We start from the raw sequence: 16,131 nt of genomic DNA, 5'->3' as shown, positions 1-16,131 counted from the left end.
AATTATACTGAAGACGATACATAAGGTCTGTTGTTTTTGTTGTGGCCTTCAGTCCAGAGAATATTTTGATGCAGCTCTCCATGCTGCTCTATCCTGTGCAAGCTTCTTCATCTCCCATCAACTAGTGTACCCTACAGCCTTCTGAATCTGCTTAGTATATTCATCTCTTGGTCTCCATCTACTATTTTTATCCTCCCCGCTCTCCAGTATTAACTTGACGATCCCTTGATGCCTCAGAGCACGTCCTACCAACCGATTCCTTCTTCTAGTAAAGTTGTGCAACAAACTCCTCTTCCCCGCAATTCTATTAAATGCCTCCTCATTAGTTAAACGATCTACCCGCCTAATCTTCAGCATTGTACTGTAGCATCACATTTCTAAAGCTTCTATTCTCTTCTTGTCGAAACTATTTATCTTCCATGTTTCATATCCATACATGGCTACACCACATACAAATATCTATAGAAAAGACTTCCTAACACTTAAATCTATACTCGATGTTAATAAATTTCTCTTCTTCATTAACGCTTTTCTTGCCATTGCCAGCCTACATTTTATATACTCTCTACTTCGACCATCATCAGTTTTTTGCTCCCTAAACTGCGAAATCCATTTATTACTTTAAGTGTCTCATTTCCTAATCTAATTTCCTGAGCATCACCTGATTTAATTAGACTACATTCCATTATCCTCGTTTTGCTTTTGTTGATGTTCATCTTATATCCTCCTTTGAAGATACTATCCATTCCATCCAACTGTTCTTTCATATCCTTCGCTGTCTCCGACCGAATTACAATGTCAAATGGTAAACTTCAAAGTTTTTATTTCTTCTCCATGAATTTTAATTCCTACTTCAAATTTTTCTTATTTTCCTATACTGCTTGCTCAATATATAGACTGAATAACATCTCAGGTAGGCTACAACACTGTCTCACTCCCTTCCCAAACACTGCTTCGCTTTCATGCCCTTCGATTCTTATAACTGGTACTGGATTTTGTACCAATTGTAAATAGCCTTTCGCTTTCTGTATTTGTCCCCTGCCCCCTACAGAATTTGAAAGAGAATAACCCAGTCAACGTTGCCTAAAGCTTTCTCTGAGTCTACAAATGCTAGAAACGTAGGTTTGCCTTTCCTTAATGTATTTCCTGAGATAAGTCGTAGGGTCAGTGTTGCCTCACGTGTTCCTACATTTCTAACGAGTCCAAACTGATCTTCCCCTATTTCGGCTTCTACCAGTTTTTCCATTCGTCTCCAAAGAATTCGTGTCAGTATTTTGCATCCGTGACTTATTAAACTGACAGTTCGGTAATTTTTACACATGTCAGCAACTGCTTTCTTTCGGATTGGAATTACTAAATTCTTCTTGATGTCTGAGATTATGTCCGCTACGGTCGATGCTTCGAATCCTGCCTCGGGCATGGATGTGTGTGATGTTCTTAGGTTAGTTAGATTTAAGTAGTTCTAATTTTTAGGTGACTGATGACCTCAGATGTTAAGTCTCATAGTGCTCAGAGGCATTTTTCTGAGGGTATTTCGCATGTCTCATACATCTTGCTCAACCAGATGGTAGAGTTTTGCGAGGACTGGCTGTCCCAAGGCCATCAGTAGTTCTAATTGAATGTTATCTACTCCCGAGGCCTTGTTTCGGCTTAGGTCTTTTAGTGATGAGTCAAATTCTTCACGCAGTATCATATGCCCCATTACAGCTTTACCTACGTCCGCTTCCATTCCCATAATATTGTCCTCGAGTACATTGCCCTTTTAAAGATCCTCTATATATTTCTTCCAACTTTCCGCTTTCGCTTCTTTGCTTAGAACTGGTTTTCCATCTGATATCTTGATATTCATACAAGTGGTTCTCTTTTCTCCAAATGTCAAATGACTATTAGCGAATAAAGAGACTGAAAAGTATACAAACATTTAGTCAGAATGAGAAAAATGCTGGCTAAGACTCTGTGGGCACATTAAAAGAAGGGAACCAACCAGATTAACTAGAAAGGTTGTAGAATTCTACTAAATACGGTGAATAATTGAAATAGAAGCGATATAATAGATCGGTGCGGTTAAAGGAAAACTGAAGGAAGTAGGGGTAGTACAACTTGATGGACAAGATGGAAAAAGGTTTAGTTAGAAAATTCACGAGTAGACAATTGAACTGCTACAGAAAGACAAGAAGTCCGAAACAACCAGGTCTGACGAACGGGGGAGAGCTCATTATGAGGAAATGATAATAATACAGACACAAGGAAAAGGTAAAACAAAGCTCTGAAAATGTCTTTTGTTTTAAATCGCGTGGTCCAATTGGACCAAAACGTCAATAATAATAAAACAGTACAAACTTTAATAACGGACTGTCAGTTTTCCTTGCCAGCACTTATGTCAGTTAAAGGTAATCGATCGTTACTCTGTTGGTGGAAGATCAACATCAATATTACATTTTATTTAACTCCTCTGTTTCTATTAAAATTGCCATGGTGTTTGTAAATTTCTGTTATCCCTCTATACAAGGTGGAACGATATAGCGTTGTATTGGCTAAAAGTTATTATATTTATTTATCATATTCCATGGCCTCTGTTTTGAAAAGCAAATTCCACTACGGGCGATTTATCGGTTTATCCAAAGCGACAGTTCCACTTAAGTTTAGGTAATCGAGTGCTAGCACTTCTTTTTGTGGTCCTCAATCCAAATAATGTGACCTAAGGGCTCCAGTGTACACTTTGTCACAACTACAAGCACATTTGTAAACGCCAGTTGTTGCTAGTAGATGACTTACATCCTTTGCAGTCTTCCGGCGTTCTTTATTTTCCTCGTGAGTTTAAAAATCTCTTCAACTTCACTATTGAGAAAAATTTCCCAAGTAGGATCAGTAGCCTTGTTGCTAAAAAGGAGGAAAACACAAAGATAATTTCAACAAAAGAGAATGTATAAAATAAAACACAGTTTGAATGCTGAGTTTGTGTCTACATTGTACCGTTTGATTACCTTTAATCAAGAACGAAGCCATCGCCCCGAGATAATCACAGGTCTGGTATCACGCGAAGAATTGTGGTGCCCGCTGTGCAGCTCTATAAATTAGGCTTAAAGTCTGGATACAGTTGCCTATTTATCTCTGGAGATGTAGCCCGCCGATAGGGATCCAAAGTTAGTAAACACCTGTATGCATCGACCACGACTGGATCCCGGAGGTTTTAACTGAAGTATAAACTGGTACAAGGAAGGGTACAATGCAAACCGACTGCCTTTGTCAGGGTATAACACTCGCGTCCCATCCTTGTTGACTTTAGCTTGATAAAAACCGATTATCTGAAGGTTAGCGACAATATCAATATCGGACCTGGAGTTTGGAGACAGTAAGCTCCGGGATGTAAGACTTGTGAGTATCTGGGGTTATGATATCATCAAACACAAAAGTTGAAGTTGACATAAACGATAAAGTAGGGCAAGCCAAGAGGCTCGTACGTCAGCTGAACTGGGTCCTTTGGAATAACGAGCTAACAAAAAGGACCAAACGGGAGATTATCGTTTAGGTGTTGAAAATATCACTTCGTACAGAGCAAAAACATGGTCTATCCTGGATGAGGTATAAATATAGAATACTGAATTACAGTAACAAAAATTAAGTGAATAACACTTGGAGTGCATGCTTAATTGCTCTCGTTATTTGTGTCAAAGTTAAATCACGAAACATGAAACACTACATGCTCAGGACATATCTACGATTTAAGGCTGATTCCATTATTTAGACTGAATATATGTATTGTATGAAATTCGATTGCAAACGTAATTACAGCGAATGTGTACAAAACTACAGTTAAGCTGCTACTAATAAGTTAAACCTATTTTCCAAAGTTGTTGCACTGCAAGTTTAATTTAATTTATTTTTTAACGCCCTGCGGTATGTTAACATTTTAATGCTAAGTTAATATTCTGAAATGGACTAATTCACTGATGGTCGTTTTTTGATGTAAGTAGCTGACGCGCTTCTATTCTTTATACTTGTCCGCAAATTGTTTTATGGTACCATATCACAAATCTTCTGCAAATCCACGAAGACTAAAGTGTTCTCTATCCATCTGGCAATTGTCTTCTCTCTCAGGATACTGTAATGTGAATATTTCATCAATACATGAGCGCTCTGATATAAAACCATCCTATTCTTTCTTTTAAGATTATCCCGTATAGTCGTCCTAGCACTACAGTAATTTCGCAGTCTTGCTTATTGGCCTTCTTATAGATGAAGTAATAACAAGCTATTTCCATTCTCTAGGTACCTGGTTCTCTTTGAGGCACTTATTATACAACTAGTCTTTTGCCCACAGCTTCGCTCACGTATGTGTTTGACACATGCATTGCACACATGCCCCCCTTTGCCCTCTCTTTTTCTACCTCTTCCTCCACCCTCAATATCATTGAACACCTCATCCCCCCACCCCTCTATCTGTCCACCTCCCCCTTCCCCACTGTCACTGTCGCTCCTTCTCTCTGACCATGTCTTCCTCCCCCTCCACCTAACCGTATCCATTCCATGTCTTTCTGTTCACCTCCTCCTGCCCCTACTTTCTTTTCAACTTCCCAGTACTCCTATACGCCTTCACCTGCCTTCTACATTACCCCTTCTTCCTGTCTCCCTGTCTACTTTCTCCTCCCCACTTTCTGTACCTTTTCTCTGTCCATCTTATCTGCCTTCCTTCTCTGTCCATATCATCCTCCTTCACACTCTCTCTGCCCATCTACTCAATCTCCCCTTTCTCTGTCTACTTCATCCTCTCCCCCCTCTGTCACTATCCATCTCATCTCTCCCTCTCTGCTAAATTGTACTTATCCAGACGTGTAGCCACTTGCAAAGCAGATCGATAATGGCAGCTGATACTACTCCCATGACACACCAATCATGCATGGTAGCCTACAAGCCAGGGATTTGACAGCCGTTTTTGCCCCTGAAGTGTAGGCTGCCCTACAAAGCAGGATTGATAAGGAAATACTATAGTGCTGGAAACCCCTAGAAACTAATGAAAGTCAAAATGTTTATTGCTTACTTCTTTTCCATCATTCTTGCAATAAATGTACCATATGAGGCATGACGCTATAATTTATTACTTCTTTACTACCAAATGAATTCGCTACAAATTATACAGAAAGAATGCACATATAAAATTAAATTTAACTGCAAAAATTTTATCACTGTATGACACGTAGTTCAGGAGATATAGCGTCTTTAGCAGTGACAAGCGTGAAAAACTTCCGCATTATGTCTCACGTTTAAATTTATTACATCTTTGCTATAACTCTACTAGTAATAAATTTTGCGGAGAGTATCCAATGTGCCGCTGAATGTACCTAAAACATTATGTCATTGTAAAACACATCATTCAAGAGATATGACGTAGTAAACGTTAAGCACAAGGCCGGACGCTGCATGGTACGGGCTTGGACGCCCAGATATAAAAAAATACCTGGGCAATGCTGGGTTTCTTCGCTATGCTGGGTGATTTTTCCATCGTGTACAAACTCTAGGGATTATTCGATGTAAGGAAACGGAAGAAAAAAAGGTCTATGAATTCATGTGCGGAAATGCATAGTTTTCATGCTACAGATGAGCTATTCAGTCATGCTTTGTTAGAGACTACGGACTAATACGAGCTGTACCATGCAACCGCAGTTGCAGTGTGCGTGGTTTTCTTCTAGAAGGCAGTACTGTTCCTCATATGTCATTCACTAGCGTCCTTTCCTTCCAAAGTAACTGGTAATGCCCTGTGCCAACCACTCATGTTGCCGATTCGCCTTGCAGTGGATTTGACAGAGCGTTGCACACAGTGGTTCCGTATTCAAATCGAGAGCTTACCGACATGGTGTTTGCTTACGGAAAGACAAATTGCAACGGGCGGCGGACAGCAAGGTTGTATCAGGAGACCTTCCCCGCCGACAAGAACCACATTCAATGTTTGCAACAGTGTTTCGCCGTTTGTCTGGGAGAAGGTCGTTTCAGAAAGCAAGAAATCATGAAGAACCAACCCGAAATGTTGGGACACTGACTTGGAGGAAAATGTGATTACGGCTGTGGATGGGGACCGCCGTGACAGTACCAGGCAGTTGGCCATCGAGTGCACGGTAAGCCAGACTACCGTGTGGAACATTCTCCACGACAATTGTAACTACCGCCTTACAGCGTGTGCAGGGCTCACTACAGACAGACTTTCCACACAGGGAGCAGTTTTGTCACTGGTTTCTTTACCAATCACGATGCCGGGATTTCTGTCATATAACCTATTCACAGATGAGGCCACCTTTACGCGGAGTGGTATCCTGAAGTTTCATAACAGTCATCTGTGCGACAGTATGCAGAACCTTGAAGGTATGGTAACAGCGAATCATCAGCATCGGTGCAGCCGGAATTTGAAGGTCGGGATAATTGGCGACCGTATTTTGGGATCAGTCCTCCTTCCACGTCGCCTAACAGGCCGGAACTATCGGCGTTTCTTGCGGGTGACTTTGTCTCCCTTACTGGAAGAAGTGACATTGATTATTCGAGGGGTTATGTGGCTGCTACATCATGGCGCTCCAGGCCACTTCGCAGTTAACGTCCGGACACATCTCGATCTTGTCTTCCCTGTTGAGTGGATCGGTCCAGGGGGTCCAGTTTCAATGACTGGTCGTTCACTGGATCTCAACCCTTGCGATTTCTGGTTATGGGGCCATCTCAAAAGTATCGTGTATGCAGAGCCCACTCCAGATGAGGAGACACTGGAACAGCATATTCATGCTGGCTTCGATGCAGTTCGGATTCAGCCTGACCGATAACGTGCGGGACAGAACATGCCACAGAGCGTATTCACATGCGTTGAGGCGCATGGAAAGCATTTTCAACACATACTGTAGCAGTGTCAGCATAGTACAGCACCTATTAGAGCGCACACTCTGTAACAAAGTATGACTGAATAACACATCTTTAGCATGGAAACTATTCATTTCCGGATATAAATTCATTATGCTTTTTTGTACCGTATCCTCTTAACGATCAATCAAATGGTTCAGATGGCTCTAAGAACTATGCGGCATAACACCTGAGGTCATCAGTCCCCTAGACTTCGAACTATTTAAACCTAACTAACGTAAGGACTTCCCTGTCCGAGGCAGGATTCGAACCTGCGACCGCAGCAACAGCGCGGTTCCGGACTGAAGCGCCGTGAACCACTCAGCCACAGTAGCAGGCCAAAAGATTAATCCCTGCGATATACACAACCATAGGAACTGACTTTATTTACTCTATGTACACTACTGGCCATTAAAAGTGCTACACCACGAAGACGACGTGCTACGGACGCAAAATTTAACCGTCAGGAAGAAGATGCTGTGATATGGAAATGATTAGCTCTTCAAAGCATTCACACAAGGTTGGCGCCGGTGGCGACACCTACAACGCACTGACATGAGGAAAGTTTGCAACGGATTTCTCATACACAAACAGCAGTTGACCGGTGTTGCCTGGTGAAACGTTGATGTGATGCCTCGTGTAAGGAGGAGAAATGCGTACCATCACGTTTCCGACTTTAGTCAAGGTCGGATTGTAGCCTATCGCGATTGCGGTTTATCGTATCGCGACATTGCTGCTCGCGTTGGTCGAGATCCAATGAGTGTTAACACAATATGCAATTGATGGGTTCAGGAAGGTAATACGTAACGCCGTGCTGCATCCCAACGGCCTCGTATCATTAGCAGAGATGACAAGCATCTTATCCGCATGGCTGTAACGAATCGTGCAGCCACCTCTCGATACCTCAGTCATCAGATGGGGACGTTTGCAAGACAACAACCATCTGCACGGACAGTTCGACGACGTTTGCAGCTGCCTGGAGTATCAGCTCGGAGACCGTGGCTGCGGTTACCTTTGACGCTGCATCACAGACAGGAGAGCCTGCGATGGTGTACTCAACGACGAACCTGGCTGTATGAATAGCAAAACGTCATTTTTTCGGATGAATCCAGGTTCTGTTGCATCCGTTTTTGGCGACATCGCGGTGAACGCACATTGGAAGCGGGTATTCGTCATTCCGATACTGGCGCGTCACCCGGCGTGATGGTATGGGGTTCCATTGGTTACACGTCTCGGTCACCTCTTTTTCGCATTGACGGCCCTTTGAACAGTGGACGTTACATTTCAAATGTGTTACGACCCGTGGCTCTACCCTTCATTCGATCCCTGCGAAACCCTACATTTCAGCAGGATAATGCATGACCGCATGATGCAGGTCCTGTACTGGCCTATACAGAAAATGTTCGGCTGCTGGCCTGGCCAGCACATTCTCCAGATCTCTCAGCAGTTGAAAACGTCTGTTCAATGGCGGCCGAGCAACTGGCTCGTCACAATTGGGCAGTCACTACTCTTGAACTCGGGTATCGTGTTGAAGCTGCACGGGCAGCTGTAGTTGTACACGCCATCCATGCTCTGTTTGACGAGGCGAATCAAGGCCGTTATTACGGCCAGAGGTGGTTGTTGTGGGTAGTTATTTCTCAGGATCTGTGTACCAAAATTGCATGAAAATGTAATCACATGTCAGTTCTAGTACATAATACCCGTTTATCATTTGCATTTCTTCTTAGTGTAGCAGTTTTAATGGCCATTAGTGTATATTCCACCCCAATGATTTCTTACTGTTCGTCTGCTTGAAAGCTTCACGAATTTACTGGGAGGCACTAAGTATAGTAGTGTAGCCCACATAGTGCACGTGTTGTATGGCGACATGAAGTGTGACGTGCTGTTGCAGGCGCCGGACGGCCGCGGCCACCACGGGGGCGGAGGCAGGGCGCACCCGGGCGGCAAGAGCAAGGGCCGTGCGCACGGCAGGCACCACGGCGAGGCGGCGGCGCCGGGCGAGTTCCCGTTCCGGCGCAACAAGCACGGCCGCCTGGTGCCCGTGGGCGAGATGCCCGAGGCGCTGCACAAGCTCAACCTGCGCTACTTCAAGCTGCCCAACGGCACGCGCGTGCGCACCAACTACCCGGCCAAGTTCCGCAAGAAGCTGCAGCACTTCCTGTGGGCGTTCACCGCCTGCCCCGTGGAGCACGAGTGGCGCGACCTGGGCGTGCGCTACTGGCCGCGCTTCCTGCGCCTCGGCCACTGCGCCGCCGGCGCCGCCTCCTGCTCCATCCCGCCCGGCATGCACTGCCGCCCCGACGCCAAGGTGGAGAAGAAGCTGCTCAGCTGGCGCTGCCTGGGCCGCGGGCCCAGCGAGCGCCACTGCCAGTGGATGGACTTCAGCATGTTCATCGTCGAGAGCTGCACCTGCGCCTGCCCCAAGAACGACAGCGCGCACGACTGAGCACCGCCCTCCCGCGTCCGGCCCCCATACATCACCCGCACACACCTACGGCTCCGCACCAACTTCGTTTCTCTCCCCTAGAAAATTCCGACACACACAGCGCTCTGCGCTGCATTCACTTACCACATCTCTGCTTTGTACTGGCTGTGAGCTACGTACCAAATGCTGTCGATCAATGGATTGACTTACAGACATTCTCTGTATTGGACATGCATTTAACAACAGAATCGTTTTCATTCGCTCGAGCGAGGAAATTCAGCAGTGAACTGATAACCTCCTGATACTCTGCCTTGTTATCTCCTCACCTGTTGTGCCGTAGCTGTCTCACAGGAGTGCCTACCTGTTGCTGGTAACACAGTAATAACACAAACTTCTCCTGTACATCTTCCACGAGTCCATTCATGTCTCCAGCTGGTCATTACATATTTCGGCTATCCATTACGCACAAGCAGCTTTCCGTATCGTTGAAAGGAAGCACTCGAACATACGAGGTAAATTACCACCCACTAGTCCCTTTAATATTGCATCTCTCCCCCCCCCCCCCCCCCACCCCACCCTCTCTCTCTTTCTCATTCCCTCTGTCTTCCTATCTCTCTCATGAGGAAGACCGCATCTTTACGGAGAAGCCGAAAGCCGTGTTTCATTCATCGCCGATCCTCTGTATATAGTCCCGCCCCTGTCCCGTTGTAAGTATTACGTTCAGTACACTAACTTATTCAAAAAAAATAAAAACATTACCTTCTCACAGTGACGCACATGAAATGCTACAACTGCTAGCTCACGTTACGGAGAAGCAGTAGTGACTCAGTCGGTGCAAACAGTGCGATGTCTTTTCGCGAATATGAGGCTACTATTGATATAGAGGACATTGCGCTGCGTGGTGTTTCTGACATTGGACGGTGTGTGGCGTGCAGTCGTCTTCCAGCGGGACACGCTCGCTGCCTTCGGGACTGTGACGAAGGCCGGCGCCTTTGCAGATAAGAAGACAGTGAGTGCTCCCCCGAGCGACGAGTGCAATGGATCCAGGAAATCTCTAAACTTGCTCTGTCAAAGTGAAACCAGAGTCTTCAGCTGGACTAATTTTACTACTTTCTACTGTGTAATTTATGTACTATTTACTCTCTGACCCATGACAAAACACGCTGCTGCCGCAGTCTGCCCGCTTGATTTAGACCTAATCACGCCGTAGCACTCGGAACTGTCATGGATATGAGTCAATGTATTAAGCTACCTGTCGGCGTATTTTGCGGTGCATTTAACATCATTTCCAATATTGTACTGTAACAATTAATCACACTTGTAATTTGTAAAATTATTCAAGTGATGGGACTACTTAAACTAAAGTACTAAAATGCCTGCTAAACGCTGCAACACCAGCTCTTGTAAACATTGAGTCATTCAGCAGCCTTTAAATGTTGGCTGTGTTGTATTAGTACATGCAGTGCGTCTTCAGTTTGAGTAGTTCACAAGTACAATTATCTGGAGTTGTAACATGAATCTGGGAACTGTAGTGCAAAGTTTTTCATAATAAGTGCAAATTAGTAAACATTGTTTTTCTGTTAACCTAAGCTATATAGATTTTTGAGCAATAAAGTCTCTGTAATGAACTTATAAACTAGGGAGACACATTAAGATAACGCAATTCAAATTCCAAGTGCACTTTGTTGCTTCGGCAAGAGCTTGGAGCAAAAAACAAATGTCTTCCACGTTGATTTCGACTGATATTTGTAGCAACTCGTGCATTACAGATATATAGTTTTCTATGCTACCATCACATCTCGCAATTACATGATATTCCATGTAACAACTCTCAGTCGAGATACTTTTTACACGTAACTGTCTATTAAGGGCTACGTTGGTGCACAATTTATCTCCACATATAATGTGTAATTACGTCAGTATCGTCGGTCTTTTTGAAAATATGTCTTAGAACTGCCACTTCGTGTATTTACCATAAGATGATGATGAGCAGACCGTCAAAGAAAGAAGTATGTGGCTGGTAAAGAAAAACACACATACACACACAAGCTGTACCATACTCGCAGATAGTGTTTCCTCGGCTGGAGGATATGTGAGTTTTCACTGTTTCATTTGAAAATGTTCTCCAATCGAATTATTGAAAACATTCCTGTATTAGTAATTACTGTAAATAGTTTAAATCAGTAAGCTTGAACGTATCTTTTTAGTTTCAATGTTCTACTTCTTCATGTACAAATTATGTTATAGTACTCAATACCTTTAAGATTTATCTAAATAACAGTCATTAAGTACGTTGTAAGATGTGTATTATATACAGCTCGCGCCCTAATGATAAATATAACATTGTACATAGTTACTGTCATTGTGCTGATGTTTTATTATGTACTTACAGATACTCCGTATACATCCAGTCCATGTAAACTTACAAGACACGTTTAGTGATGTACACTAATTGTAACATACCAAAGGTTTAAGACACTACTTAATATAACTTATTAAAAAAGCCTACTTTTTACTTAATTTCATTTGATTATGTGGGATTTCCTTCGGCATCCTACCTCTGTTTTCTTTATGGACGGTTTTAAGTATTTACTTCCATTATTTATGTAAATTTCATGTGAGTAACTTTTTGCAGTGTACGATATTGAGAACCTGTTCGTTATTTTTTCTTTGTTCCGTGCAGGAGTCATAAGAATTATCTACCCCAGACTGAGTACAAAGCACTCTAGATTTTTTTGCAAATTGTTAATCATGATTACAACTCACGCGATGAACCCAATTCCACATAATGACACATACAATTCCAGGATGACCTTTCACAGTTTTATATAATACATTATTGGTTGGTGTACGAGACACTGAATGCTGCTCAATATTGAAATGCTATCTGTTAATATGGACGATCGTTTTATTGCTGACGGCCGAAAAAGAGGGACATCGTAAATACTTATTGAGAGTTGCAAATAGCTTTTATATATCCATCACATAACAAAAGTAAAACAAAAAACGAAATTCGGACACAAACGCTGACGTATGGAAACGTTAAACTGAGGAAAGATTATAAGTGTAAGTTGTAGATATGAAGTAAGGAAAACATAGATACTAGATTAAAGATAATCAGTGAATAAATCTTACCAGAAAAAGATATAAGGGTGCTGGAAATTACGTAATTAATGATGTAACAGAATGAGGGACATAGAGAAACAGAAATGCTTGAGTGATAAATACTGGAACATGTAATATACATTTTTACGAAACTGTGTCCAACAGATAATCAGGGATAAAGGAAGAAGTAAACTAAATGACAGGGGTGAAGAAAGAAAAAAACGAAAGCCTGAAGATAGCTAAGTAAAAGAATTCTTATACTGATCAGATGCAGTTCTTCAGGTAGGTACGTTGACCATTGTTGTATAACAACAATAATACCACCCCTGTGTGAAACGTTGCTTGTTGAAACAATGTACGTTCTTGATTTCAGGAAGGGTAACTGTTATAAGGAATAATTTTTTTCATTCAGTTACAAACAAGATGTTTTGTCTTGAGATGACTGTGCCAGTATCATTGACCTTACAGAGCAGCGATGTATACTAAAGTGCAGTGCTTTGCAAAACCAGCAGCACTGATGTAAAAAAAGGAAGAAAAAAATGCTTACTCGGAAAATTATGTAATTGCCCTCAATAGATTAGCTTATTTTCGTTAGCACATCTCTTTAAAATATTTTTTGCCTGTTGGGCTCTGTTTGTAGTTTCCCTACAACTGTCCAAGCAACACACATGAAGAATCAAACACGCTGTGTCATATCTCACACACACACACACACACACACACACACACACACACACACACTGACTTTGACTATAACGTAAACCATACACACATAAATATATCTATCATACAACTGTTAAAAAAATATGGAAAAGAAAAAGGAAAGAGGACTCATAAGCCACAGGCATATACCTTTTAAATATAACTGTTTTGAGCCTCTTACACTTCATCACAGAGTAACAAAGACTGTGCAAAAGCATGATACGTGAGAATTGTACCAACTGTTCTAAACCGTCCTTGAGTAACAAACAGCTAACCGAAGGTGAGTAAATCTCTGTACTTCCGTAGAAGGATAATGTGAATATCTAAAACGTTAAAATCATTTTTCCACCGGGGCAGTAAACTTTTGGTCAAAACGGGAGTATTTCAAAAGACTGTTAGCGTACATGTGTCGCCGAGGAATTCAACTAAATCATAAACAAGCCAGTCAAGATGCGTCAATAAATTTTATTTTGTTGAACAAACGTTTGAGGTCCAATCGGAATTTTGATTTTGATCTTAGAATAGCTACGTATCAGGTGTGGAATTGTACACAGACTGAGAACTTTTTGTCAAAAAGACATGGTTGGCGACAGTCGTTAAAATTTTTTTCAAGAAAGATTCAGAAAATGATAAAAGACACTGAAGAAATTTATAATTCTCTGAAAAATTTGATAAAATAAGTCCCATTTACGTACGATATCTAAATAGGTATAAGTTGCTTTCAGCTTTATCACTGGTCTTCTCAAGACAGCCAGTGACCCTGAAGTGGAAATAGGTAAGATAAATTACAAAAAATTGCAAATAAATCAGAAAAAGCATGAATATTAAGCTTGAACACCATTGAGTCAGATCAACAGCAGCACTGCCGAAAGGACACCGTAATGGAAACTAAAAGATGTCAAAGTGACAACGTTGAGATTATTTGCAGGCAATAAATGTCACAGATACATAATGTGCCTATAAGAACAATTTACCAGATACTGTAACCGATAAGATCGTTCCTCCAAAAAGTGGTTTAGCAGCTCGAAGTCTGACGAAACCAGTAGTAAGATAAGGCATGACCACTTTCTTCTGTATCAGATTCCCAACTCTTGTAGATTTCGAGCAAGAAGGCACAGCTAGAAAAAAGGAGCATCCAAAACGGTGTTCAGACTGAGGTCCTGACACCAGCTCAACATTGCAGTTATTTTATATTTTACTGCTGTACTTACAGATGGGACAAATGTTAACCACACCGTACTACATGGACAGCAGATATCACTCTGTAGAATGATTTCTCCCCCGAAATCAGAAAGGTAGTTTAATTTCCTCTTTAAAACAGTATTGGTTAAAATATGAAATGTAAAACTATGAGTATCGTTGTTCATCGTTTTTATGCTTATGTGTTTGGACATGGCGTGATTTATTAGTGAGAACTTTCTATTCGCTTCTTCATTACTCTTCAATACTTTACACTTAGATAATTTTAAAAAGCAATGATTACATGACTACGATCGGTAGAAATCACATAAAAGCTGCTATTTTTGCTTTCGAATTAGTATTTTTGGTTTGAGACACTAGGTGCCAAGTGTTCTAGACAAAATAAAAAAACTGAATTTACTTTTTTAATGATAATATAAAGATTTTAAGCTTCATTCTGGTCTCAGTCACTGGATTATGAATCAGTCATAGCAAACAATCGCAGCCGAGTAGGTTTGCCTTCCAATCGTCTGTAAGGCCACACTATACACTCCTACACGAGAGGCACAGAGTTTTCCGCAGTAATGAGAGGATGACGGGAGGAGCAGCTTCTATCCTTCGATTTCCTCTCAGCATACCGATTCCTTTTCTACGATGTCTCTCATCAGTCGGTATTCATCGTCTGTTTTGACCGAAAACAAGTACCCGCGATGGGCTAATGATCTCCACGATGAACGGTCGAAGACTGAGCTCTTCCAGTTGTTAAGATTAATCTGACACATGTAAACTTTAGCCTTAAGTACACCCTTAACTTGTTTTACCATTGATAACTCAGATTTAAATATTTGCTTGGGAATGCGGTTATTGGGCATGCAGACTACACGCCCTACCCATCATAAATGGTATGTTAGAACCATCACATCTATGTGCCTCTTCAAGGATGATGACGTTGTTGCTTTTGTCTTGCAAAGGTGTATGCATAATCTTCTTCAGGCATCGCTAGTTATAGTGTTCCAACCTCTTAAAGTGCCATCTATAACATATTCAGTTTTGAGATCCTTGAAGTAGGGCAGGAACTGCAATTGAAGAGTATACGATGATCTTCGTTTCAGCTTTGATATCGTGGTTGTCAAATACTCGAGACTCTAATCTGGCAAGCGATGCTCCAGAATGGTTAATTCAGTATTGAATTTCGGAATCAATATTTACACTTGATGAGAGGATGCTACCAAGGTAGGTGTTTGTTAACTGCTTGAAGAGTCTCTGCGTCGACGATGACACTGATAATTCTTTGTCCTCCCCGAAGGTACTTTGCTAGTAAAGGATCTGGGATCAGTTTTTTGGTGGTATGCAGTCTGAGATTAATCTTTTTGTATACTGTGGAGAAAGTATTGAGGACTACAAGTTTCACTTCGTACTGAGCTCCAACAGCATACTACACTGAAACACCAAAGAAAGTGTATTCAGATACAGAAATGCTTAAGGAGGAGTAATATGGTGCTACGGTCGGCAACGCCTATATAAGACAATAAGTTCCTAATGCAGTTGTTAGATCAGTTACTGCTTCTACAATGGCAGGTTATCAAGATTTGAGTGAGTTTGAAAGTGGTGTTATGATCGGCGCACGAGCGATGGGACACAGCATCTCCGAGGTACCGATGAAGTGGAGATTTTCCCGTACGACCTTTCATGAGTGTATCGTGAATATCAGGAATCCTGTAAAACATCAAGTCTCAGACATCGCTGCGGCCGGAAAAAGAATCTTCAACGTGAACAGAAGTGCGACCATTCCGCAAACTGATGAATATTTCAGTGCTGATCCATCAACAAGAGTCAGCGTGCGAACC

At 42.0% G+C, this 16,131-nt stretch overlaps 1 protein-coding gene across 1 annotated transcript in view; it reads left to right on the top strand.

Moving 5' to 3' along the window:
• Positions 1-11,813, top strand: part of LOC126355185 (noggin-3-like) — a 555,371-nt gene extending 543,558 nt beyond the window's left edge. Inside the window, exon 3 of the mRNA XM_050005406.1 lies at positions 8,765-11,813. Within this exon, the coding sequence (XP_049861363.1) occupies positions 8,765-9,319 (555 nt within the window). The 3' untranslated portion in view covers positions 9,320-11,813. The remainder of the gene's footprint in view (positions 1-8,764) is intronic.
• The last annotated feature ends 4,318 nt before the right edge of the window (positions 11,814-16,131 follow it).

This window comes from Schistocerca gregaria, chromosome 3 (genome assembly GCF_023897955.1).
Source record: "Schistocerca gregaria isolate iqSchGreg1 chromosome 3, iqSchGreg1.2, whole genome shotgun sequence".
Taxonomy (NCBI): Eukaryota; Metazoa; Arthropoda; class Insecta; order Orthoptera; family Acrididae; genus Schistocerca; species Schistocerca gregaria.
Note: the sequence above shows the minus strand (reverse complement) of the source record. Positions and strands in the feature narration are given on the sequence as shown.